The sequence below is a fragment of the Sarcophilus harrisii genome, chromosome 4 (genome assembly GCF_902635505.1).
Source record: "Sarcophilus harrisii chromosome 4, mSarHar1.11, whole genome shotgun sequence".
Taxonomy (NCBI): Eukaryota; Metazoa; Chordata; class Mammalia; order Dasyuromorphia; family Dasyuridae; genus Sarcophilus; species Sarcophilus harrisii.
The window spans coordinates 401193439-401219978 of record NC_045429.1 but is presented as its reverse complement, the minus strand read 5'-3'; the positions used below and the strand labels follow the sequence as shown (position 1 = coordinate 401219978).

Genomic DNA, 26540 nt, shown 5'->3' with positions numbered 1-26540 from the left:
GTCTAGAAAAGACTCCCCTTTCTATTTCTCCATTAAAGCACTTTTTGATTTATTTTTTAATCTCCTTAAAAAACTTTTGACGGCTGGTATTAATGGCAGAAAATAGAAGAAAAATGTGGCAAACTTTCTAGAAATTAGAAACACCTTTAGATAATTCTTTTTGGGTTGAGATGAAAAAAGTTTCTGTATTTTTCAAGTACAAAATATTATGGTTAATTAGCATGTTCTAACTTAGAGGAAAGAGTCAAAAGATACTAATGCAACATGAAACTAAAAACTTGCCTGATTAGACTTTGAATCTAATTCAGAAGCTCCAGCTTTCATTGCTGTATTAGTTCTACCACTACAGGTTGTCTCTTCTAAATTGTCTTCACTTCCTGCAAAGCAGGGCCTACTTTCTAAATGAGACTTTTCTTGATCACCTCAGTCCTTAGAACTCTATCCTTCTTGAAGTTGCTTTGTATACCATGGCATATTTACTTTGCACTTACCTCTGCCATGATATTCCACTGGATAGTAATCTCCTTGAAGGCAAGAACCATTTCATTTTTATCTATGTGGCCTCTGTGTTCAGCATAATGCTTAATAAGTGTTTGAATTGAATTTGTTAGTTGGGGGAAAAACAGTAAAAAAAATTTCTGTGGCTACATGACAAAAATTGAAATATGTTTAAAATGATTGTGCATGTATAACCTATACCAAATTGCTTGCCCTCTTGGGCAGGGGGCAGGTAAGGGAAGGAGAGAGAAAAAAATTTGCAACTCAAAATCTTACAAAAATGAATGTTGAAATCTATTTTTACATGTAATTAGAAAATGAAATACTATTGAAGGAAAAAAGGAATTTCTGCAGCTAAAAAAACAAACCCAATGGCCAGTCTTCTAAGTAGGAGCTTGTTCAGACTTAGACTATTTATTGGATAATATACATGCACAGTCAATATACAGCATTCACAGTATTGGTCTGTGCTTAAAATCTTTCCACCTTGGTAGAAAGTACCAAATATATTATCTCTGCTGGCATGGCTTTTAAGAACAGTTTAAAGTTTGCAGAGTACTTTGTATCTGTTTTCTCAGATGGGGCTCCCAACAATCCTTTGAGATATTATCCCCATTTTACAAATAAGAAAGCTGAAACTGAGATATTGAATGATTTAGAATGGTCACATGATGATAAATATTTCAAAAGAATTCAAACCCAGTTTTGTCTTGAACACAAATACTGGGTTCTTTTCTGCCACCTCAGGCTACCTCTCAGTATTATGCATTTATTTGGAATGAATACTAAAATAGAAATTTCACCAAGGCAATCTATTAATGAGTAGGTTGAACTGATTTGCCAAAATGAAGGAAAGCAATGTTCATTTAAGAAATGGAGAAAGAGGCAGAGCGAAGAGAGATAGAGGGAAAAGGGAGAGAGAAGGACAAAGGAAAATTAGCAAGGAGGGAGAATTGTATTTGAATTATTGAATGGGAATTGATGAAATAATTATGGAAAATTATTGGTATTAAAGATTGATCCCAAATTCTTATGAACTTAAGCTTGTTTATATTGTTGATGAGGAACTAGAATCTATATTCTAGACTTTTTTCATATTTATTATGTCTTTGAACAATCAATTTGGCTTAATGGAAAGAGTCTTGGTGTAGGAGTCAAGTTGTCTTGCTTTTTAAAAAAAAACATAGCTTAAATTCTAGGCCAGAGTCTCATCTGTTAAAATGAGAAAGTTGAACTAGAATCCTAAGGTCTTCTCTAGTCCAAAATTCTGTGATTTTTGGACAACAGATACATTTCTGTTTAAAAAAACTACAAAGTATTCTAGAACCTTAAGGTCTCTCTCTCTCTACTCCAAAATTCTATGATTTTTGGACAACAAATACATTTCTGTTAAAACAAATCATAAAGCATTTTCTTCAAAATAACCCTTGTCAGATGGACAATGCAAATATTATCCCACTTGATAGAAGAAATTGAGTCCCAGAAAGTCTAAGGGACTTAGAACATTAGGTTCACAGAATTAGAGATTGAACTGATCATAAGATCATAGATTTAGAGCTAGAAGAAACCTTAGAAGTCATCTAGTTCAACACCTTCATTTTACAGATAAGAAAACTGAGATCACATAAACTGAGAAGTTAAATGATTTGTTCAAAATTATATTTCAGTCATGTCCAACTCTTTGTGACTCCATTGGGGATTTTCTTGGTAATGATCCTGAAATGCTTTGCTATTTTCTTCTTCATCTCATTGTACAGATAAGAAAACTCAGGTAAAAAGAGTTTTAAAAGTGATTGGTCCAGGGTCACATAGCTAGGATATGATTGAAATCAGATTTGAATCATAAAGATGAGTTGACACAACATGCTAGTCACTGTGCCACCTAGTTGCCCATGTATGTAGATATATGGTAGATAGATAGTACATATACATATACACATACACACATAAATACATATACATGTATGTGTATATACACCAGATTGAAATTAAACACAATCTCTCTACCCTGGACCCAGTGCTCTTTTCAGGATCATATTGTTACCTAATGTTTGAGCTACAATTTGAATCCAAGGACTTATAATTTCAAATCTAGGGTTCTTTCCATTGTCACTTTAATGCCATGATGAAGCACTGAAATAAGGCTATATGTTTATCTTTCCTAATTTTAAGAGTTAAATGGAAATTGGCAAACTCATGAAAGACCAAATTGTCAATTATAGTGATTTAGAGAGATTAAAGAAACCAGAAGTCACAGTTTTATTTCTAACTATTCTATGGACTCAGTGGAAAATTGAACATGTCTCTATATACATACTGTCTTTCTGTTCCCATATGCAAGAAATAAGGCAAGAATTCTCACTTGATTGAATGAAAAATATTATCCAGGATTTTCCTTTATCCCTTTATCTATACAACGTTTCCTAACATTCATACTATGATAAGACTTTAGATGTCCAACTTATCAAAATCATCCATCAGTATAAGTTATTTTGGACATCCATTACAAATATCCAAAGAGTTGAACCTGGCATAGTGAACAGGAAGGGCAATATGGCCTGGTTGCCTCTGAAAAAAATCGCATTTTTAAAAATGATTTAAAGTTTCTGCCTAAAACAAAGGCCCATCTTTTAAAAAATACTAATTCACTGTTTTAAGGCTACAAATCATGAAATGTTACTATCTCTGTAAAACAGAAGTTGAAGACTAATTAAATAGAGGGATATATGAAACTTATGAGCACAGATAGCAAAAAACTTACAAAGCTATTACGAAAAAACAGTACCATGAAACCATCAAAGAAATGCAAGATTGGGGGGGAAAGATAGCTTGATCATGTGTCAAAAGTGAGAAAAAATTAAAGGTCAGCCTAAATGCTTCACTGGTGCCTCATAATGTAAAGACAAAGACCACTTCCAGCCTGTTTGGTAGCTCCTATTGGTGGACTCTGCTTTGGGGAGAAGTTGTATTTTCACCTAAATTTAAGGAGAACATGAAGAATCCCACAGAATGGAGAAGTCAAGGATGGGTTTATACTTATGGAAGGAAGATTCACATTGATGAGATTACAGATGTTGGAACATTGATGCATTTAATCACATACACAGTTTGGTTCTACCTTTTAGCTAAATAGATTGCTTCTACATGTCATTGGATTTGGAATCCAAGGTCCTAGATTCAACCCTGGCTTTATTACTTACTATCTCTGCTTGATCCTAAGCAAATCACTTTTTCTCTACATATCATATTCCTCATATGTAAAATGAAGATGCTGGTAAATGATCTCTGAGCTCTCTTTCCAGCTCAGGATCCATGATCCTAGGATTCTTATCCATGACTGAATCTCTCACTTGTCTTGAGTTCTCCTATTAAAAGATTTTCTTTGCAGTGAGAACAGTTGCAAAAACTGCTTTCCTGGGATAGCTCTCCAGTGGAATTTTCAGGCTCAACTCAGAGACTACATATAGGGAATGCTTTGTTCCTCATTTTCTTTTCATCCTTTAGTGTCAGAATTCCACAACCTCCAGCTCACTTTTTCCTGCCCCAATTTTTCTCACTAACTTTTAGGAGATGTATGGGTTTGTTTGGGAATTTTCAAGAAACTAAAATAATATTTTATTTGTTTTCTTAGAACATGTTTTCATCTTATCTGCTTGATCTTGAAGTAATCCTTAGCACTAAATATCCAAAAGGGATGAGGAAAGGGGGATGATTTCCCAAATCAAACATAATTATCCGTATATTGACTAATGATTCACAATGTTAATTAATTTTAATCTAAACACATCTCATTCTTTCAGTTTTCTTATTGTGACCTTTACACAGTAGGCATCTTTTAAGAATTTGCTGCATTTGTTATATTTACATTCTCATTTTAACTGGAGACTATCAATTTCAGTCCTGGTATTCACATCCCAATGTATATTTCTACATTGATCTTTCAAAAATACAACTATGTTTCTCTTGGCTATTAGAAAATTCTTTGTCCTCATGAGATGAATTTGACAGCCCTACATATATGCTGCAGTCAAGATATTGAGACACATAATACAAAAAGAAAAACAATTGGAGAGTTTAAAATTCAGCTTTGTATTTTTGAATGGGGATAAAGAAGAGAAAAAAGGAAGCATGTATCCACCAATTATGGTTCCTTGATAATTTGTTTCAATTGCTCTAGGATGTGTCTTCCTTTTACCCTAGTCCTAGGATGACAAGTCCATTCATATTTCTAATTTTTCTCCTTAAATTTTTCTGATGGTATGGAAAATTGGATCCATATGACTTCTTTAGTGAGAAAAAAAAGTAGTACATTTTCCTATCAAGAGACCACCTTTTGGTATTTTCAAATAAACCATCCAAATCTCAACAAAGTATCATCATAGTAATACAATTGCCATTGAAATCAAATATACCATTTATGTGACTTTAAAATCTTAACCACATTGGATCTTAGTTTCCTCATCTGGCAAACATCTGGATTGGGATTGGAATGGATATTTTTCATGTATAATGCTCTGATTCTATTAAGTATAATTCCAGTCTAATCACATAACCTCTCTGGGTCTCAGTAATTTCACCTGTAAAATAAACAGGTTGGAAAAAGAAGTCTCTAAGGTCTTTTCCAGTTTTAATATTCTAAGGTTCATATGTAGTCCTCATTACTCTCCTTAGCTTATAGTTCCACAACACCAAAGTCTGTTCAAACATTTTCACCTGGATGTCCTTCAATTATCTTACACTCAACACTTTTAAATATAACTCCTCTCTCTCTCTCTCTCTCTCTCTCTCTCTCTCTCTCTCTCTCTCTCTCTCTCTCTTTCTCTCTCTCTCACACACACACACACACACACACACACACACACATCACTCTACCTCCTAATTTCTCAATATCTATTGAGGACACCAAAGTACTTCCTGTTACCCAGAATCACAACCCTGATCCAGTCATCTGACAGGCTCTGTTGATTGACCAGAACAAGTACATCTAAACCCTTCTCTACATTTACATGGCCACCATCCTGTTTTAGGTTTTCATCACCTTTCACCTGAACTCTTGCAATAACTTTTGCCGCCTCCAGTTTCTCCCCTTTCTAATCCATCCTTCACACATTTGCCAAATTGGTATTTTTTATATTCTAGGTCCAACCATGTCACTCTTTAATTATGATGGCATCTTTTTACCTCTAGAATAAAATGCAAACTTCTGTTTTGTTTCTAAATACCTTCAAACCTTGGTTCCATCCTATCTTTCTATATTTAATAAATATTTTTCCTTCACAAAGTCTGTACTCCAGCAAGCCAGACCACTTGTTATCTCCTCATATGTCATTGCACACCTCATTTCAGTGTCTTTGCCTAGACCATCTCCTTGTCTGAAATATTTAGCATCCTTAGCTCCCTGCACTTTCTTAGCTCCTTTCAAAACTCAGCACAAGTGCTTTGTCCTAGAGATGGCATTCTCTGATATCTCCAGTTGTGAATTCTCTCCCTAAAATTTCCCAAAACAAGAAAATATATACATCAGTTTGTATATTGCATGAGTGCAAATGAAAATACATTCTTAATTTCTTTTTTTCATACAAAAGCACAGTGCTAATTTATAAAATGTAGATTTTGTCTATTTCTCTGAGCATATATTGCTGTTCTTTAGTGTGACATCAGTTCTTTGGGGACAAAGATTGCCTCCATCACATCTTTGTATTCCCAGACTAGTGCACTGATAGGCACTTAATAAATGCCTGTTGACTAATTCTCTACTCTTATTGAAATTGCTGTCATTGCCTGCCCTCTCTGGACTGTTGCGATCCTTACCTATTCTTCCAGATCCATTTAAAGTCATAACTCCTCTATGAAGTCTTCTCCCCACCTAGCAGTGCTCTGTCCTTCCTCTGAATCCCTGCACCATCCATTTAGGTATTAAGTATATGCTAATATCTGATATCTATTGTGTTGTTGTCTCATTTAACTCTTGTATTATTTCATTATTTACATATTCATTTCTGATCTACCCCAGCTATATTATAAGTTCCTGAAGGAGAGTAGGAGCCACAGTACCTAGTACACTGCCTAGTAGGTGGCTCAATAAATATTTCTTGATTGCTTGATTGTCACGACCCAAGATTCTAGGCTGTCATTTTTTCCAACTAAGTTTCGACTCTGGAAGTCATCTGGAAGGATTTAACACCCCAATGCAGCATTTTTCCATGAGATGTCACATGTACATGTACTGATTTGTACATCACTCATATTTAGAAAGATACGGGGCAGCCTTAACATGGCTGAATGCACAGAATACAAACGCTGTCATTTTCATCCCTCAGGAAACAGAATCTCAGGTATAAACACTTCGGAGGGTGGAACCACATGATTTGAAGCATGTTTTGCTCTCCCCTATTTTCTGATTCCTTGCCAAGAAGACAAATAATGTGGGGTGGGGTTTTTTTTTATTTTTTTAATTAGGAAAAATATACCCAGATTCCCTCCTCCACCTCCTCGTGCTTTGCTAGCCCCACACTCAGCTTTCTCAGTCTCTACGAACAGGTAACTCCGTCATCACTCCCAGGTTCGGAAGAATAGTAGTGTCCTCTTCCTTCCTCTCCCCTCTCACATGGCTGTCGCAACATGGTGATGATGCCTTGTCCTCTCTGATGTCCTCAAGATTCGTCCTTTCTATCCTCAAAGCCGAATTCCTGGCTCGGCCCTTGTCATGTGATAGCCTGTGTATATGAAGATGATCCACCATCAGTAAGGCAAGTACTAGAGTTTATTTTTCCAGTAGTACTGAAGGATTCACCAGAGCTCACTAGGTTCCCTTTGTGACTAGGATATACAGGATGACTATGGAATAGAAAGGTGAGGTATCATATTCAGCTTTTGAGTACCATGTTTTTTTATCAACTGAGCATAACAGCCATAGACAAGATATTGGTCAAACCCCAAGTAATCTACTGAAAACTTATTTGACTTCATTGTCTAACTGATGCAAAAAGGTAAAAATTATCCTCCATAAGAAATCCTTTTTCCTCCCACAAAGATACCCCCCAAAGCAGCAGATTCTACTTTTCTCATACTAAGTTGCAAGGATCTAAGCTAATTCATATAATCTCATAAACTACCTCTTCAGACCCCTTTTTCTTACTTGCTTGCTAGACCAGCAAATCTATTCAAAGACCTTTCTTCTCCCACTTCAATCTGACACTTTCTTACAAGATTGCAATATGCAATATCTCATATTCATTGATTAAAATCTCCCACCAAGCCATCCCCCAACTAAACCAACTATTTCATTTAATATCTTTCTTAATATTCCAATTCATGCAGATAAATGTCTTACACTATATTTGATTAGGTGAAAAATCACACTTTTCTCAAGCTTCATTATCTAGGCCATGAACTATTTAGTGTTTTTTTTCTAAGTTCCCATTAAGTACCCAGCACTGATGACAAAACTGGAATAATGTAACACCCCTCAGTTGAAGAACTCAAGGAAAAAAAGAAAAAAACTAACAAAAAGTTCAAACCAAGTAAAAGAAGCAGAGATCCTTGAAGTATTAAGACCTCAAAAGTGCATTAAAATGGAACCAGTAAAAGGGAAGGAAAAATGTGGTTGGTATTTTATATATATGCATCCGCACAAATATATATTTTTTAAATCTGGTCCTCTTTGAAAACAAAGAACAAATAACATTTACAGAAGTAGGTTTTGGTTCATGTATATGCAGAAAAGTGTAAAACACATTGTATTTTGTAGGTTTCCAAGTGCAGCTAGTTTAAAAATTACATGCTTTTTTATTTTATAAAAAAAAAATCTCTTATTAAATATCTCATTACTAAAATTAGTAAATAATAGGTGTATTAATGCAAAAATGATACATTCCCACTGAAATTGGAAAGTGCTATAAATTGAATGGTATCCCATTGATTCCTACCTTCATTTTGAAGAACAAAAATCATTTTCTTAAATTCCCTCTAATGGTTGTTGCTAGTGTTGTGTAAGCATGCAAAGAGGTCTCTATTGTAATTCAAAACAAAAGAGGCAGTGAAGGTTGCTGTGGAAACCTAAAAACTGAACTTTCTGACTTTTGGCCAATTAAACTCATCTCTAGCACTGCTTTTTTTTTTTTTTTTTCCTTTGAGGGGAAGGGAGCAAAAGAGAAAGCTCCTTTTTCCAATTCCCAGTTTTAAAAGTCTCACCCTTTCAGATTTATTGTGCTAGCTAGAATCAGAAGAGTTATTAAATTTCCACATATATGCTCCTGGGACATCATTGCATAATTGAAATGCCCTATTTTCAAAGCAGCCTGACATTTTAACAAAACTTTCCTACATCTGTGTACTTCCTCATTCATGGCTTCCAACTTCCCAAAATTTCTAGATTTTTGCTTTTTATATTTGACAATATGGGAAGAAAGTGCAATTTTGAGGCAATGAAGTGAACTTTTCAATTGAAATATTTGGAACCTAAAGTCTTTTCTCTAATTAACATGTTCCCCAGTTTTTCCCTTGCATCCCCACTTCTTAGAAATTCTTTAACAGCTCCAGAAATAATAGTGACAAATGTGGACCAAAATTAAGCAATTCAGTTGTCTAGGTTAATACCCTTCCCACACCTAACCCTCTAAAAATTTTTTTAAAGCTTAAATAAATTTAAATAGATTACTGAAAAGTCTGCTAACTGCTAACTTCTTTTGTAGCAACTTACAAGTTAGCTACTAATTAGAAGCATTTCAGGCTACTCAATATTAGTTTCCATCTGAACATTTTTTAATGAAGGTTTTATGCTTTTTATAAAAGTTGTTTTCCCCCTTGGTCTGATTAACATAATTCATTCCATAAAGAAGCAACTGGGTAGGAATACATTAGCATTTTAATTCAGCTCAAAATAATTTTATACAATTATTTTTGACTTTAGATTCCACGTGGAATCTACTTGCAAACTACATGTAAATAAAAATACCTTATCTTATATGGAACCTCATATTGTAGAATAATTAGAAATATCCTTACTCTTCTGAGGATCTGTTCTGTTATCCAAATTTTGTTGTATGATTAAAGAAGAAAACTCAATTCTTTGGATACCATTAACTCCCTCCATTAAAATAGTTGTGCATTATCAAAGAATAGAAGGTGCCAGTAGAAGGAATTTATTTACAAAATGAAGACAAACCTGGATAAGATAACGTCTCAGATCTCTTCTAACTCTTAAATTCTACAATTCCATTTGCTATAACATGAATCATTATGAAATGCTGTCCATCTTGTACTATAGCAGTTGGTTAAAGAAGGATCATATAACCCACTGATATGCTTAGAACAATTCATGGAGGAAGGCTCACAAATGAAATTCATATTCAAAAATTAAACTTATATAGCATCTAGTGAATAATGAGAATGTTTTAATTTTGTTAAAATGGAATTTAAACTTATTTGTGCTACTGCTTTTTGGAAACTTGAGGGGATGCCCATTAACTGGAAATTGGTTGAACCAAAGTTATGGTATGTGATTGTGATGGAACATTATTGTGTTGTGAGAAATGATGAAGGTAATGCTCACAGAAAAACCTGGAAAGACATGAATTGGTATAAAGTAGAGCAAGCAAAAGTTCTCCTACTTCTTTTTTTGTACTTTGTACAATAATAGCAATAATATAATGATGATCAACTGTCAAAGACTTAACTACCCTGATCCAAACAGCGATCCACAATTCCAAGACTCATGATGAAAAATGCTATACACTTGCAGAGAGACCTGATGAACTTTGAATGAAGATTGAAGCACTTTTTTCTCCATTTTATTTTTCTTGTCTTTTTTTCTTCCACAACATGGTTCTTGTGGAAATTTTTTACATGACTTCATAGACAGATAGACAGACACACACACACATATCATATTTCTTGCCTTCTCAATGGGTGGTATGGGGTGTGAAGGAAAAGAGAAAGTTTAGAAATGACAATAAAAAAATTAAAGTTAAAAAAATTTAAACAAGAACTGCAGGTAAACTAAGTGGAATAGCTTTTCTGAATCTAATTCCAAGGTCAGGGATACAGACATACACACTCTTCATATAGCCTCACAAAAGGCTAATTACTGATAATACATGGTAAAATAAAAACATACAACTGCATTTTTTTTTAGAAATTCATAAGGCATCAGCCAGCCAGATTATATGAAAACTGAAATTCCAGACAAACACTAGGATATCAGGGCCTAGAAAGCAAACACATCTAAGTTAAGAGAGCCAAGGAATGATTTAAATGGATAAAACTTTTATTATTTATTAGCAGTGTATTTATCTACACTTCAAAATACAACAAAATATAGCTTTGAAGGTATGCTATTCATAACAAAATACATGTCAAACATTTTTAATAATTGGAATAGAATTATTTTGCTCTATATTTTCTATACTATGTACACATACTTTTTGGTGTGTCTGTGTTTGCACATGTGTACAAATAATATTAAGACACATACACATATGCAGGTACAAATGACACATATACACACATACAACATGGACATTTACAGTAGTCAGTTTTACAGTCTTTTAATATAGCTGCACACAAATCTCTGTTCACAGACCAAAGATGTCAACATGATTTTTCTTCCCCCACCCCAGAAAAAATGATATGAATGGATTTCCTTCAATAATTCACATAAAATTGATATTTCAATAGTCATAATATATCATCTTTTTGTACTCATTCACTGATCATTTTGACAACAACACATAAATTGTACGATACACTTCTTTCTATTAAAAAAAAAAGTTATTCACAATTTTTTTCAATTCTCCTGCAAATTTATGATTTCTTTCTGATACAGTTTAAGTCCTGCAGTCTATTCATTTTTATTCAGTCTTTACAGTCCAAACTAAGCTAATCAAAGCCAAATATTTATTTCTATCATTTTTTCAAGTAAAACAAGCCCTGGGTTATTTTGTTGGTATAAGAACTATCCATATATAATATCTGATTAAATATAGAGAGATTCATCTCAAGGATTGGAATAAAGTACTATGAACCCTTCTTGCTAACATTTCACATGCTAGCCTAAGTAGAGCAGGAAAAGCATTCCCATCGTTGTTTGTTTTTTTTCCAAAGAAATACTGTCTAGGGATACTGATAAAGAAATGAATGATTAATCTTAGAAAACTGTAATAATGTACACTAATGGCCACTTAAAAAAATTATGTTGCCAACATGTCCAAATCTGCATCACGATCTTATACTCTTGAAACAATTTTTAATGAAGTGATGTAGCAGCATCTGGTGTCTACTGATATAATGTGCAAGACAACAGGCAACAAGAAAATCATATATTGGAAATGAAGTCTAATCCAAAAAATTTCTTTTGAAAACAAATTTTAAATGTAAAATTCTGGGAATGCTTCACTACTGTCTAGTAGAGGGAGGCTTATGTTCTAAGGGAGAAGTTTTAGTTAATTTTTATTTGTAGCCTGATTTGAAGTTTAAAAAACAAAGAACACCAAGATGCGCAAAAAATGAATAGGGGATCATACAAAGGAACAGAGAGAAAAAGAAAAACTGGCATTATACCAACCAATACACTCATTTGCTAGTGAGAATCTTGTAACTAAACTATGTAAAATAAGACTGATTACCCAAAGAATTTAACAGGTTATATCATATTTATGGTGGATCCATAAAATTATTCTTTTCCTCCTGTTCTTTTTTTCCTACGTCCCTTTTTATTATGTGAAAATATTTATTCATCATAGATAAAATCATCCTAGCAAGTTCAAAATACATATTTTTGGTAGCAAATAGCAAGAAAATCTAAATCAAAATATATTCTAATCTTTACACAATTACATATTTATAAATTTACCAAAATAGTCTTTAGCTTGACAATACATATATAATATAACACTGTACAGAAATGTAATAACAAGTGTATTACCGAAATACATTAAAAATAATCCTTCACATCACCAGGCTCGACATGAAATTTTCTTTAAAAAACACACCCAACATCTCCATAAACATTCAGTGCATTTACAGTAGTCATTAACCAGAGCTTTCTGGTTTCAAGTCTCTCCTTGAGGTCTGATCTGAGTGCTTTCTTTAATTATAAGGTTAAGAATGCAGAGATCTCCTCCCAGTGAGCAGTTTCTTTCCCTCAACAATGTTCCTCCTCATGAAGAAATGAGTCTCTTAAGGGCTGAGAAGCTTTCATCGAAGCAGCAAGGCTTTAGTATTGAACATATTCAGACTGAAGGGACTGTGCAGAGGAGAAATAAATCTTTGTTAAAATGCAGTCAGCAAAAACTTCCAGTTGTGTATGCAGCAATCTCTACCTTCAAGATAGTCTTATTCTATTATTCTATAAATATGTGAAATAAGCTTTTACAAACTAAAAAGTGGGGAGGGGGAGATAAGAAAAACATCTATCTATAATCCATAGTTAACCAACTATATAATTCAATGGGTAAAAAGAGATTTCATAATCAAATCACAACTAGAAAGTGAAAAGGAGAAAGAATTTCTAATTTATTTTATTTCAATATCACAGCTGATACTTAAATATAATTAAATGACAAATATCCTTTGGGGGGGAAATGTACTTTTTCATGTAATTCAATATAGCTCAATGATGCTCCTTCTAATCAGAGCAATTAGCAATCTTTTCATTTTTTCTTTGAGGCTTTTCCCTTTTAATAAACACTTTGTGAAACACTTTCAAGAAAAAAATAACTGAATAAAATTTCAACATTTCTTAAAACTGTTCCAGTGAGGGGAAAGGGTTCATATGTAGGAGAACTTTACAGTTATTTTAAATTCTATCAGAATGCCTAGTTCATGGTAGTGAGATTAGATAATGAAGCACAGAATGAGTAGGAGCAAAACAGCAAATCATGCAAATAGGAAACAGACCACATTGGACAACAGGAAAAATACAAGATGGATGGAGAGTTCTCCAAGCAGTTTTCTTTTAGCAACAAAACAACATAGATAAGGTCCTTTGTTCAAGAGGGAACTGTTACCATATTTCCTCTCAAAATCATCAAATCTAATTCTTTGGTAGAAGTCTACTCTTTTTTTTTTTTTTTTTTTTTTACCATTAATATACTTTCTGTATTCCAATAGTCACGTCTGGAAAAAGTGCTTAATTCAGTGGGAAATGACATGCCAAACTTTATTCTGTGTATCTATATAGTAGTATCTCAACAAAGTTTACAAAGTATTCTATTCCCAAAACACTTACTATACTCATATACTCACTCTATACTTACTTTCCTGTAAGATTACTATGGATTACAAAATAATATTCCATCATTTTTTCCCCCATAGAGGTATCACTAAAAAAAAGAACTTGCCCTTTTCCTAAGAATCTCACATATTAATAAAAATGTCTTTTAAAAAAAACCAACAAAACAAAACAAAGAATTCCATTCATTTTGTTTAATTCACCTATATTATGTATTATTCTCCCATAAAATCAAGGCCTATTTTCCAAATAAAATTTTATGACTGAGAATTTAAACAGAAATCATCTAGTATGACAAATAATAATAACAAAAGAAAATTATTGAATCTATCCTTAAATCATAATGAAACCAAAATTCTGGATACTGATAATTAAAAAAATAAACTAATTTGATCTTTCACATGGCACTGCTTACTAACTTTTTTATATTTCATGGCACATTTATAAATTTATACATTGGCTTGAGCAGAACTGTTGGAGGCAGAGGTCATCAGTAGCATGCACAGAATTGCAACTGCAGAAGGATTCTGAAGTGGAAGGTACGAGTCACTATATAAGTGATTGTCTCACTAGTTTCCATGTTTCACTTGAACATGGGGAAGAATACAGATTATTGGGAGTCAGAGGTAGAGGCAAAGGATGAAAAAATAATAGTGACCTTGGCAGCAATCCCTAATGAACGAGAAGAATAAAATCCAGAGTTTCAAAGGAAGTCCATTATACCCAGAAATAGTGCTTTAGTCTTGTATTGTGCTGATCCTTCCTTATTATTGCCAAAGCACACTTTTTAAAAACACTGTATTTTGGAAATAAACAGGCATGGCCCTTGCCCTGCTAATACTCACAAGCTAAGAAAGAGGACGATATTATGGATAAAGACAGAAAAATGAGCCAACCTTCAGTACATGAATTATGATTTGATGACTAAAACTTTATTTTATGATTTTATTTTATCTTATGATTTTATGAAAGGAATGAGTGTGGGATGGCCAATGAAAAACTGGTTTTCAAGAGTTTTTAGAATGAAGGAAATAAAGGTTGGTAAAAGCAAAGGGTATATTTCAACCAAAGTTAATGAATAAGTATATGACTAGTGGAAGTCTTTGACATTCTAGCAACCAGCCTAGAAATAATAGAAATGCAAGTGATTAGGTTTTCCCAAACTCACAGAAATCTCATATGTTATATAGAAATCATGACTTCTTTAAGATATTTTATTGTTCTTTTTCATAATCATAAAAATTCACTATGTTAATGGGTCTCCATACTTCTCTGACATTAAGAAGAAATAAATTTTTTAAAATATTAAGGAACCTTCCTAAGCCTACTTCTCAAATTCAAGTCCATTCAGAGTGTGGGATGTCTTTATTTCTGATGTATCTGTAAACAGCCACAAATTCTCAATGAACATTTGTGATTTCTTTTTTAGAGAGATCACAAATGAATCAACAAGAGTCCCTTATTAAATAGGTTTCTTCATTTAAGAACAGTGGTTGTTAAAATGCTAAGGTAGAAAATAAAACATGGCTGACAGAACTTCAAAGATTGGAGAACTTCAAATATTTCCACTAGCCATATACTTATTCATTGGCTTCTTTCTTCTCTCTTTAAAGTAAAGAAGTCTTTATTTAGCATAATGTGACACTAATATCCAAACAGCATTTGCTATCATCGCTGCAAGACTGAATGCAATGTGAAATTTTAGAAGACAGAAAATGGAAAAAAGAACTTAACAAATGATTCTAACTGGACTACTTTATACCAGATTTATATTCTGAGATTTAAATTCCAAAAATCATTTGTTTTTGGTTTTTTTCCAGTTTCTTTTTCACTTAACTATTGCTACTTCCATTACAGTAATGGGTTGGGAGTCCTTGGGGAATAATTTATAGTTGATGTATGAAGAAAGGCCGAGTATTTTTCAGAGTTTTAAAATCAGACAAATACTTCCACTGGGCTTTTCACTAAGGAAACAGTAGCTAAGCATGATGGCAATAGATAAGATTTTAAAAATCTTAGGTTCACACAAAAGACTTCTGTTGTTGAAGGGGTCCACTTTCACTCCCACTAGTCCACTATTCCAGAAACTAAGAGCCCCCCCACATTAGCATTTTCAGATAAATAAGCAGTGGGAAGCCTGAAAAATTGAACAAGACAACACCTATCTCAGATAACATACTTCAAAGAAGTATACAGTCATTTTTTTCATCCATAAGAAGCCTGAACATAGAAAACATTTCACAAATGATTGAGGAAATAATAAAGTAATTGATATTATGGAATTATAACAAATATAAGTGACCAAGCTAACAGCAACTTAAACTGGTACCAAAAGTATTTTACAGATTTAAAAAAAAAACCAACTTATTGGTTAAGATTATATTCATCATCATGATAATCATCAATAAGCAAGCATTTATTAAGTGGCTACAAAAACTAAGTTCATGAAAGAATGAAATTTTTCCCAACCAATACACATTCTAAGAATTAATAATTAATTTGTATTCCCTTCTCTCCTATACATAGCATGGGTCAGCAAAGAGTAAGTATTCAATATATTTGGTGACCTGAATTAAACTAGAACTTCAAATGATTGGGTTTTCTGGGGAACATTCTATGTTCTGTAAGAGAAATTGTTAAAAATCAAAATATTTTAAAAATAATAGTCAAGTTATGTTTTGGGACAATGTGATATTCTGACAAAGTTCCTACATCTACAATAAAATGAAATTGATGCTTATGGATGATGATTCTATGACAATATAATTTAGCAGAATTTAGCAAAAGGAAATAAGTATTTAGAATCTCATATTAATTATGGCAGAAAGTGAATTAAAACACTTCAGAAAAAAAGTTCAAAAAGTGTTTTCACTGAGTTGGTCTGAATGTACATGAGCAAGGATAGAGACAAATATGCATTTCTAACCCTTTAGTTTACCAGATACTTAAGGAAACAAACAACCCAGTCTAAAGTGTTCTGGCTAATAAAGCTTTCATTATAATTCACCAATAGGGTCACATTGCTGCAATAACTTGATATCAAACACATCTGAATTAGAAAAAATATGCAGTGACAATAATTATGGCAATAAGAACCAAAATGAGAATTAATGTTTTTGTTATTAATTGAAAAGGTGATACTTGTACATGTTTATAATCTTGCAATTTTAGTCCCCCAAATAGAATATCACCATTTATTTGGTGGTTAAGATGTCCTATGACAAGGATTTTTAAAGCAAATTCCCATTATTTCCTTTATCTATTTGCTTACCTTTTCTCCATCAGTCACCATCTTAGTTCAGGCCACCATCAATCTCATCTTGACTACTGCAAAAGCATCCTAAAGAATTTCCCTGTTCCCAGCCATTCCTTCTTCTAACCTATATTAGACAGTTGCCAAACTGATTTTCTTAAAACAGTTCTGAGAACATCACTCCCTGCTGCCAAAGCTCCTTATTGCCTCCACGATCAAATACAAACGTTTCTGCTTGTCATTTGAAGCCCCTCTTTCTAGATTAATTTCATTTTACAACATACACACTTTCTCTCTGTCTCTATCTCTCTGTCTGTCTTTCTCTCTCCATTCTAGCAAGAGAAGTCTATTTAATCTTTCATCTACACAGTTCTGCCTTAATATTTTTGCACAAGTTATCCCTCACATCTGGAAGGCTTCCACTTAGATACCTTAACTCTGTTCAAGGCCTGGTTTAAATACCACCTGCTAACATGAAGTTTTTTCTTATCCATGATGGCCATTTCCCATCTCCTCTATCCCCAACTCCATTTTTGTACACATTTTGTATTTATTTTCTATGCACATGTTGTTTCTATCCAATAAAACATATGCCCCTTGAGAATAAGAACTATTTATTTTTTTAATTTCCCCAACAGTTAGCACAGCACCTGGCACACAGTAATCGTTTAATAAATATTTGTTGAATTGAGCAATAATAATAGTAATCAAGCAAAGCCCAATCTGAACGGAGGAAAAATCTCCTTAAAACTTGTAGCTTAATAGATTTTATGTCAAAATATAAGGTCTCATCAAGAAATCTCATTCTCTGACAGTAGCAAGACTTTTGACATAAAACAATCTGTTAGGTATGGGGGATCAAGACAATTTGTTCTGTTCTGGAAATCTGCTGCTAATCTGTTTTGTCAGATGTGGGTAGTGACTATAAAAAAATTAGCTATTCTGGGGGCGTTTCTTTTTTAAACAACCCAGTTACCTAATCATGGTTAAAAAAAAAAAAAGTCTAGTTATGGATATAAATACTGTACTGATCGTTTAATAAATAAGACCAAAGAAATTTAATTTTTATAATATCTAAGAAAATGATTTAGAAATTTCCCAAAAAATCAAAATACATACATAGCAAGAATGAGCAGTAAATGTAGCTTCCATTCCTATGGTAATCTATCATTTTATCAAGTACCTTAAAATATTATCTCCTTGGATCTTAATTACAACCCTGTGAGTTAGAGAATGTACAATAATTTCATTTCTATTTCACAGATGAGAAAAGTGAGTCTCAGGGACCATCACGTAACCTGCCTTAAGATAGTAAATGACAGAATGGAGACGCAAATCCGTGTCATCCGACTCTAAATCTAGTGTTCTTTTCACCTCAACAGAATAAAGCTGCCAAAACATAAGGTCAAAGTCCCCAATGATTATTCCCAATCATTTTCTAGACTTTTGTTCCATACTGGCTTTTCTTGTTTTTATTTTTCCCCTTTATCCATTTTGTCAAGTTCTTTAAAAGTTCTAATGAGAAAATAATTGTAAAGTACTTAACATAGTACATCAAGCATAGAAAGTGCTCTATACATGTTAACTACTATCAACTTGCATGCACATACATATACACACATAAATACCCCTATATAATAGTTATAATATTGAGTGTTTTACTTTTGTTGCTCTTGTTATAATGGAGGGTCAATATGAAGGGGAATGTGACAGAAAGGATATTTCCAGAAATAACTGTGGTGTAAAAATGAAAAACAATGATTTTTTTTTAATTTTAAAAAACTTGTAAAATTTAAAATTTAAAAAATTTATAAAATAACTAACCAATGTGAAGATTAAGAGTCAGGTAGATTTAAAAGCCCCTTCTTCGCCCTTACACTCATTACTTTTATCTGATGAAAGCTTATCCACATGCTTTAGCCTATATGTAATGCACACAGAATATTATTATCCTCATTTTACAGGTGAATAAATTAAGAATCCAAAAAAGAGTTATAGATTACTGAAAATGTTAGCGCTACTTCTTTTTTGTTTTTTCTTTCTCATAGTTTTCCTCTTCTGATTTTTCTTTCACAATGTGACAAATATGGAAATATATTTAAAATAATTATTTTTGTATAACCTATATTAGATTGTTTTCTGTCTTGGGGAGAAGGGACATAAGTGAGAGAGGGGAAAATTTAGATCTCTCAATCTTATAAAAATGAATGCTGAAAACTGTCTTTTCATGTAATTGGAAAAATAAAATACTATTAAGTGAAAATGTTAGTACTAGAAGGGCCCCTAAAGGATGACTAAATCTATTCTTTATAAAGGAAAAAAAAACTGAGGCACAGACAATTACCAACAGTTAAGGTCGCCAACCTAAATATAATTTTCTTTTCTTCTCAATTTCTAAAGCAACTTGTCCCTTTCTTAAGGTACTTACCTTACTAGTACCTGTTTTATTCCTTGTAACTATAAGTTCCTTGAGGATAGAGACTGTCTCATTCAGCTTTGTATTCCTCACAACATCTATCAATGTTAGTCAATTAACAAATATTTATTAAATATTCACTACTATTAAGTGGAGTACTGTGCTATGAACCATGTATACAAGAAGAGACAAAAGATAGAGAGGAGTTCACAATTCTAATGATAGTGTCTTGTACCAAATAGCAAACCTTCAAATATTTGTTGAATTTTAATCAATCAACCCAAATAAAATCGCATTATGATAAACTTTTAAAAGTTATTTTATCTATTTCCAAGCCAAATCGAAGCTAAAAGGCACCTTAAATACTTTTAATCTTATTTGTTTTTTTTTTAAGTTTGTAAAACTATGATTCCTGATTACTTATGATAATTATTGCAAACAATGAAAAAAACATGATACTAGAAAAGATTTTATTTTTACTTCCCCCTGTACTTCTTGTTACCATGTCAACAGAATTTTTCAATTTTTGTACTATATGACAATTTGGAATTATTTTACTAATGTAGAACCATAAAATTATTTACTCAATATTAAAAGCATCTTTTTAAACTTTTTAAAGCTTATTGTAATGGGATTTTATTTGGGTTCATTGATTAAAATTCAACAACATATCACGATTGATATGGCTATCATGTTAACAGTGGTTTATTAGGGTAAATACAGTAAATTTATATTAATATTACTACAATTACAAGAAAACATCTTTTGGTTTTTCAATTTTGATAAAGTGTGTGCATTTCTTGAGACCTCATGGTGTAATACAAAGGGGTCTATCACTGGAGTTAGAAAGACCAAGGCTCAAGTCCTAACTGATAAAACTGGCTATAGGAACATATATTCCCTCAGGAAATTTTAAGATAGACTGGTTGCCAATTTTTCTTTTTAAGTAAAAAGTTTTTTCACACCTGGAAAAAGTGTCCAAAACACAATCCATCAAGTTTGGGGGAACCGGATAAAAATATATTTGGGAAATAATTTTTGAAAATAAATTAAAATACAAGAAAACATAGATAATGTTTTTTAAGTCAACACCACAGGGATCCAATTCTACTTGAGTTTGATGTCACTGCTCTACTACATCAATAAAATCAAAGAGCAAGTAAAAAGCCACCAAGCTGCTCAGTGGTTAGTGAGCTTGGTCTTAAGTCAGGAAGACCTCACTTTAAATCTGGTCTCACACATGTACTAGCTGTGTCTCATATAGCCTTTGTCTGCCTCAGTTAAAATGGGGACAAAAATAACACCTATTTCCCAGAATTGCTGTGAAGCTATATATCAAATGAGCTAATGCTTGTAAAAGTGCTCAGCACAATACCTTGTCAAGTAAATATTAAATACTATGATCCATACAAAGACCAAAACAGCAACAAATTTCCCTGGTCTTCATTTTAAATTTTAAAGAGAACAATATTGTTTTTTCCAAAGGAAACTCAATGTGTATTTTTATATTATTATATGACAGACTATTGACATCCAATTAGACTCAATCATCACTATTGTTTTAGTTGTTCTGAAAACTATAAACTTTTTGAGGAAAATTCTGTTACAATTCTAATTTTTCTCTATGTTTTTAGTCATTTAAAACTATGGTACAAAAATATGTTAAATAATTCCCAAAATGTGTGTTTGGTTTGGTTTTCACATCGTAAAACTTTCACTGTGAAGATAATTATGCATGGATAATTAAAGGAAATATAATTATAACACCCAAATTAGTGCTTTCATTAATTTACATCAGCCTATATAAATCATTCATATTTATTCTCTTAGGTATAGAAAACTAAAATCATCCCATTCACTTTGAAATTGACACTTCTTGACTTTTGGAATATAAATTATCTCTCCCCCACTTTTTTCCTTGAATTTTCCCCTCTCTTTTCTAACCCTTTTAAATATGAAGCTAGTCTATGAAATATATGAAATATGAAGTGATTCTAAAGACCCAGTACTAGGAGAATACCTTTCTAAAATCGTCAAGTACCAGAAGTACTAGAAGCAATTGCCTGAGAATATCAAGTAACTGGCTAAGAATCCAAATACTACAGTAAAAGATGTTGAAGGAATGTATCCTTTGTGGACAAAATGACCTTAGCCTTCTACATGTGGTATTCGAGCTTTTGTTATTTGATCATCACTCTTGAAGAGATCCCATGTAATTACCAATCATTTTCATTAGAAAGAAAGTAAATGTCTTTTGACCCAGCCAGGCCATTACCAGACCCAGACCCCGAAGATATCAAAGAAAAAGGAAAAGTAACTATGTACAGAAATATTTTTAACAGCTATTTTCATAGTAAAGAAGAAAATAAAGGGATTTCCATCAACTGGGAAAGGCTAAACAAATCATGGTATATAAATGTAATGAATATCAATGAGTCATTAAAAATTAATACGTTAAAAAAAGAAACAAAATGATCATTTTGTGCTGATGATATAAGATACTCACAGAATCTAGGAAAGCTAACTAAAAATTCAGTGTAATAATTATTAATTTCAGCAACCAACAAAACTCAGAAAAATTAGAATTCTATTCTGAATAATTAGAGAAGCTATACTATATTGGGGAGCATATATACTACGATTCACATAAGGACCATATGAATCTAACTTTAAATACTCTTTGCAGAAATACAGATCTAAAATACTGGAAAAATATTAAGTACTTATGGGTACATCAAAACATAATAAAAGACAATATTTGAAGGAAGAAACCCAAGCTATCAACAATAACATAAAAATTCTCTAAAGTGGAATTTGAATTTATTAAGCAGCTTCTGTGTATCAGGCTGTATGCTAAACACTACATAACATAATAACATAATAAAAATTGCACCACTTCCCAAATTAATTTACTTAATTCAGTACTATACCAATCAAACTCACGCAAGAGTTAAGGGGGGAAAAAATCATAACAAAAATTCAAATGAAGGAACAAAAGGTAAAGAATCTCAAAAGTTATAATGGAGGAAAAGGAGAATGAATGGACATCTATCAATATCAGATCTCAAATTGTAAAAAAAAAAAAAACAGTTATTACTATTAAAATGATTTGGTACAGATTAAAAAAAGAGACTGATTGGTGGAACAGATCAGGTATACAATATTTAAAAGCAAACAGTTATAATAGTAAGGTGTTTTGAAAAAATCTAAACACCCCATTTAGTAGGGATATTCATTATTTGATGAAAATTACTGGGAAAACTGGACAGTAATCTGGGAAAAATGAATGCTAGATCAACACCTCATACAAAATACTAAGATGAGTTCTAAATTGGTACTTGACTAAACTGATCATCATTAATAAATTAGAGAAAGGAAGAAATTACTTTCAGATGTATTGACTGGAGAAGAATTCATGACTAAACAAGTGTTAGTATAAAATAAAATGGGCAATTTAAATTATGTAAAATTAAAAGATTTTACACAAACAAATGTAGTGTTACAAAAATCTTTGAAACAAAAATTTCTGATTAAAATCTCAAATCTAAGAAATACACGGAATTGACTCAAATTTTTAAGATTAAAAGCCATTTCCCATGGATAAATGGTCAAATCATATGAACATACAATATTCAAAGGAAGAAATCCAAGTTATCAACAATCATACAAAAATCCTTTCTAAAGGGGAACATGCATTTATTAAATAATTTTTAGGTACTAGGATCTGTGCTAAATACTTTACAAATATTATCTTATTTTATCCTCACAATAACTGCTATTTTCCTGATTTTACCCTGAGGATATTGAAGCAGGTTAATAAATCTATGAAACCAGATTTAAACTCAGAACTTCCTGACGTCAGCCCCAGTACTCTACCCACTACTCTGTCTAGTTGTCTAAATCACTGAAAATTACAAAAATATAAGTTCAAGTCCTTTTCAAAATGGCAAAAGTAACAAAAGAACAAAATGGAAAATGTTGGAAGAGCCATAGAAAGAGTTCCTAATGTACTGGTGTTGAGCTATGAATCAGTCCAGTAATTCTAGAAAGCAATTTGGAACTATTCCTAGAAAGTTACCAGATTTGTCCATACCCTTTGCCCCAGGCGTGTCACTCACAAAAGTAAGAGGAAAAACATCTATATGTACAAAAATATAGTCACTTTTTTCACAGTAACAAAACTTGGAAATTAAAAAGATATCCTCCTCCCATGGGAGAATGCCTAAGCAAATTATGGTATTTAATTTAAGGTAAGATTATTGTGATATAAAGAAACTATGAAATGGTCAATTTCAAAGGAAACTAGGAAGACCTTTATAAATTGATGCAGAATAAAATGAGCAGAACAATTTATATGACACCAACATTAAAGAGAAAAACAACTCTGATCAACAAAAGAATTAAGATGATCAACACAATGATCAACCACAAATCCAAAAGAATTAAGATTCATTTCCTGAAAGAGAGGTAATTAGTTAACTTAAAATGTAGACAGAGACATATCTTTTCATACATGAGCTAATGTGGGAATTTATTTTTCCAAACTATTTTTAAATTTCACTCTTTGGGGGCAACAGTAATGGGGTTTGGGATAGATTAATTATATAAAAAAGCACTTATTACTTGAAATATAAAAATAAAATATTTTTAAAAAGAAAAAAAGAAAAGACAAAATGAATAGTTTTAGAGGGAACCCAGTAAGATCTATGAAGTAATACAGAGTAAAGTGAGTAGAATTAGAAAAAGAATTTATAATATGACAACTCCATTATTGAGAAAAGCAATTTTGTAAGACACTGGGACTTAGATGAATGCAATAACTATAAGCCCAGAAGACTGAAGATGAAGCATGTGCTTAAAATGCAGAGAGGCATATTTTTAACAGTTGGAATAAGCATGCTTGTTATGTTTGAATGTTCTGTTTTATACTATTTAACAGAGAAAAAGAGTAAAAGAGAAATGATAAATATTTAAAAGAAATTAGAAAATTTTGGTAATTAAAATTCTTATTAGATTAAAATAAAATCTCCAACAACAAACTTAATTTTAGAAAATTAAAAAAGAAAGACTTTGATTTCTTTCTTGGAAAAGATTAAATTCTTCATTAACATAGTTTTGGTTCCTACTATATAAACTGTGCTAAACAAAAGATACATATTAGAATATGTCTCTTTATATGCCCACAAATGTGTGGGCAGGTAAATATAAGCATTTAACCATTCAATAATGATACAACAGAATATATTATTCAAAGACAAAAGAATACGAAAAATAAGAGTTTAAATTAAAGGATGGAATATTCACTATGACTACAATGGTCAAAAGAAACCTTTGTACAGGAGGTAGGACTGGATCTGAGCAATGAATAGATAGAAAATGATTGGTTCAGAGGAGAGAAGGACATTCCAAGTTAGAAATAAAGTGATATGGAAAAGCATGGAGACAGAAATTAGTCTGGCTTATTTGGAGTGGTAAATAAATAACCCATACTGAGCTTTTTTAAAGGTTTATTCTGAGAGTAATAGGTGGTAGGAATTAAGTTTGAAAGGTAGGTTGCAAATAGATTAGGAAAGACTTTGAATGACAATTGCACACTGAAGAAATCTATACTATAAAGAAGAAAATATTAAAGGAAAGATGTTCAAGAAATCTCATAGGGAAAATACAAAAGGAATAGAAAAATAGCTACAATAACAACAACAACCAAAAAAAAACATGTCAGCAACTATCAAATCATGTTAACTTTCTAATCACTATAAAATGGTTATGAAAATAACTTCACATAGTGAGGATGTGCATGATAAAAACAAGATAATGGAATAAGAAAGCTTTTACAGATTAATCTTTTATACATGCTTTTACAATCATAAAAATGACAGCAAGCTTTAGCTACTACAAATTCTATTATTTTTTTAAAAGCATTTGACCAAAAGACAGCATTGAAGTTGTTTTAAACCAAAGTTACTGCACTAATGTGTTTCCACAATATGTGTTAAGAAGTGTACACAGAAAAAAACTTTTTTCAACAATCTTCTGAACTGAAATGAATCTTAAAAGAAGCTTCAAAAGAATCATTTAAATCCCCTGGTCTCAATTTCCTCATCTGTTAAAATGAGTAGATTGGACTAAATGATCTCCAAGATTCCCTTCAATTCCAAAAATCTTTGACTAAGCTAATTTTATAGTCCAAATAGGTGTCATTTTTTTCATTGTAATTAATCTTTTTTTAATTAGTGGCAGAACAAGGAATATACCTGAAATCTCCATTACCCAGTTCTACATCTCAACCCCTAACTAACATCATTTCAATTGTCTGCTATAAATTTCACAGAACTACTTTAATCAGGAAGTTAGACACTGGCACAAGACCACCTAATATGGCGTGCCCTCATCAGAGAAATTGTTCTACAAGCAAAGCATAACTGAATTAGTTCAGGAAACACAAGATGAACAAAGTTAGAAAAGCTACCCCAAATGTTCATGGGATTATTTGTGTCCAACATGGCCCTCTCCAAGCTCATACTGGTCTGATCAGCCATAGTCGAACACACTGGAACTCAACTCTTAACACAGGGATGTTACTTTGGTACTCGTTGAGAGTGAAGGACAACTGACCAACCTCAGAGGTCATCAAGTCTAGCACATTTCTAAACAGGAATCTCTTTTACATCATTAACAAGTCATTATTCTGTTAGACCCTTAGTAAAAGAGAACCCATTATACCTCCCCGATTCTCTTAATGCAGCCTAATATTAGATCAAGTCTTTGTAGCTGCCATGTCATACCATTGACTCAAACCAACTTTGAAGTCCATTAAAAGCCCCAAATCTTTTTCATGGAACTATTGTCTTGACATCCTCTACTAGGAAAGTAGATTTTTTTTTAATCAATATAGGAATACATGTATATGTATTCCTCAATCATTTGATTTATTACTTTAGCTTGTCAAAAGTTTTGTCATCCAATTCATTAGTTAATCCTCTTAGTTTTGCATTACTTAGGGACTTAATATACATAATATCTCTGCTTCCACTTTTATCATTCCTAAATCTTTTGAATATAGGGTCAAAGAGACTTCCACTAGAGACCTTGTTTCTAGTTGACAGCAGAAATTGGTGACTGCTATTTGAGCAACTCTGAAT

The 26540-nt window shown here is 32.2% G+C and overlaps 1 protein-coding gene across 10 annotated transcripts in view; it reads right to left on the bottom strand.

The window, feature by feature from the left end:
* The window catches only part of CDC14A (cell division cycle 14A), a 284358-nt gene that overhangs the window by 51470 nt on the left and 206348 nt on the right, over positions 1–26540 (bottom strand). For 3 of the 10 annotated variants that reach the window (XM_031967155.1, XM_031967163.1, XM_031967165.1), the window contains one exon: positions 10744–12742. The exons of 2 other annotated variants lie outside the window; for them this stretch is intronic. In XM_031967155.1, the coding sequence (XP_031823015.1) occupies positions 12713–12742 (30 nt within the window). In that variant the 3' untranslated portion in view covers positions 10744–12712. Of the gene's footprint in view, positions 1–6925; positions 7215–10743; positions 12743–26540 lie in introns of those variants that run through there. 5 more of the 10 variants (XM_031967161.1, XM_031967164.1, XR_004233992.1 and 2 more) reach the window with 4 other exon arrangements.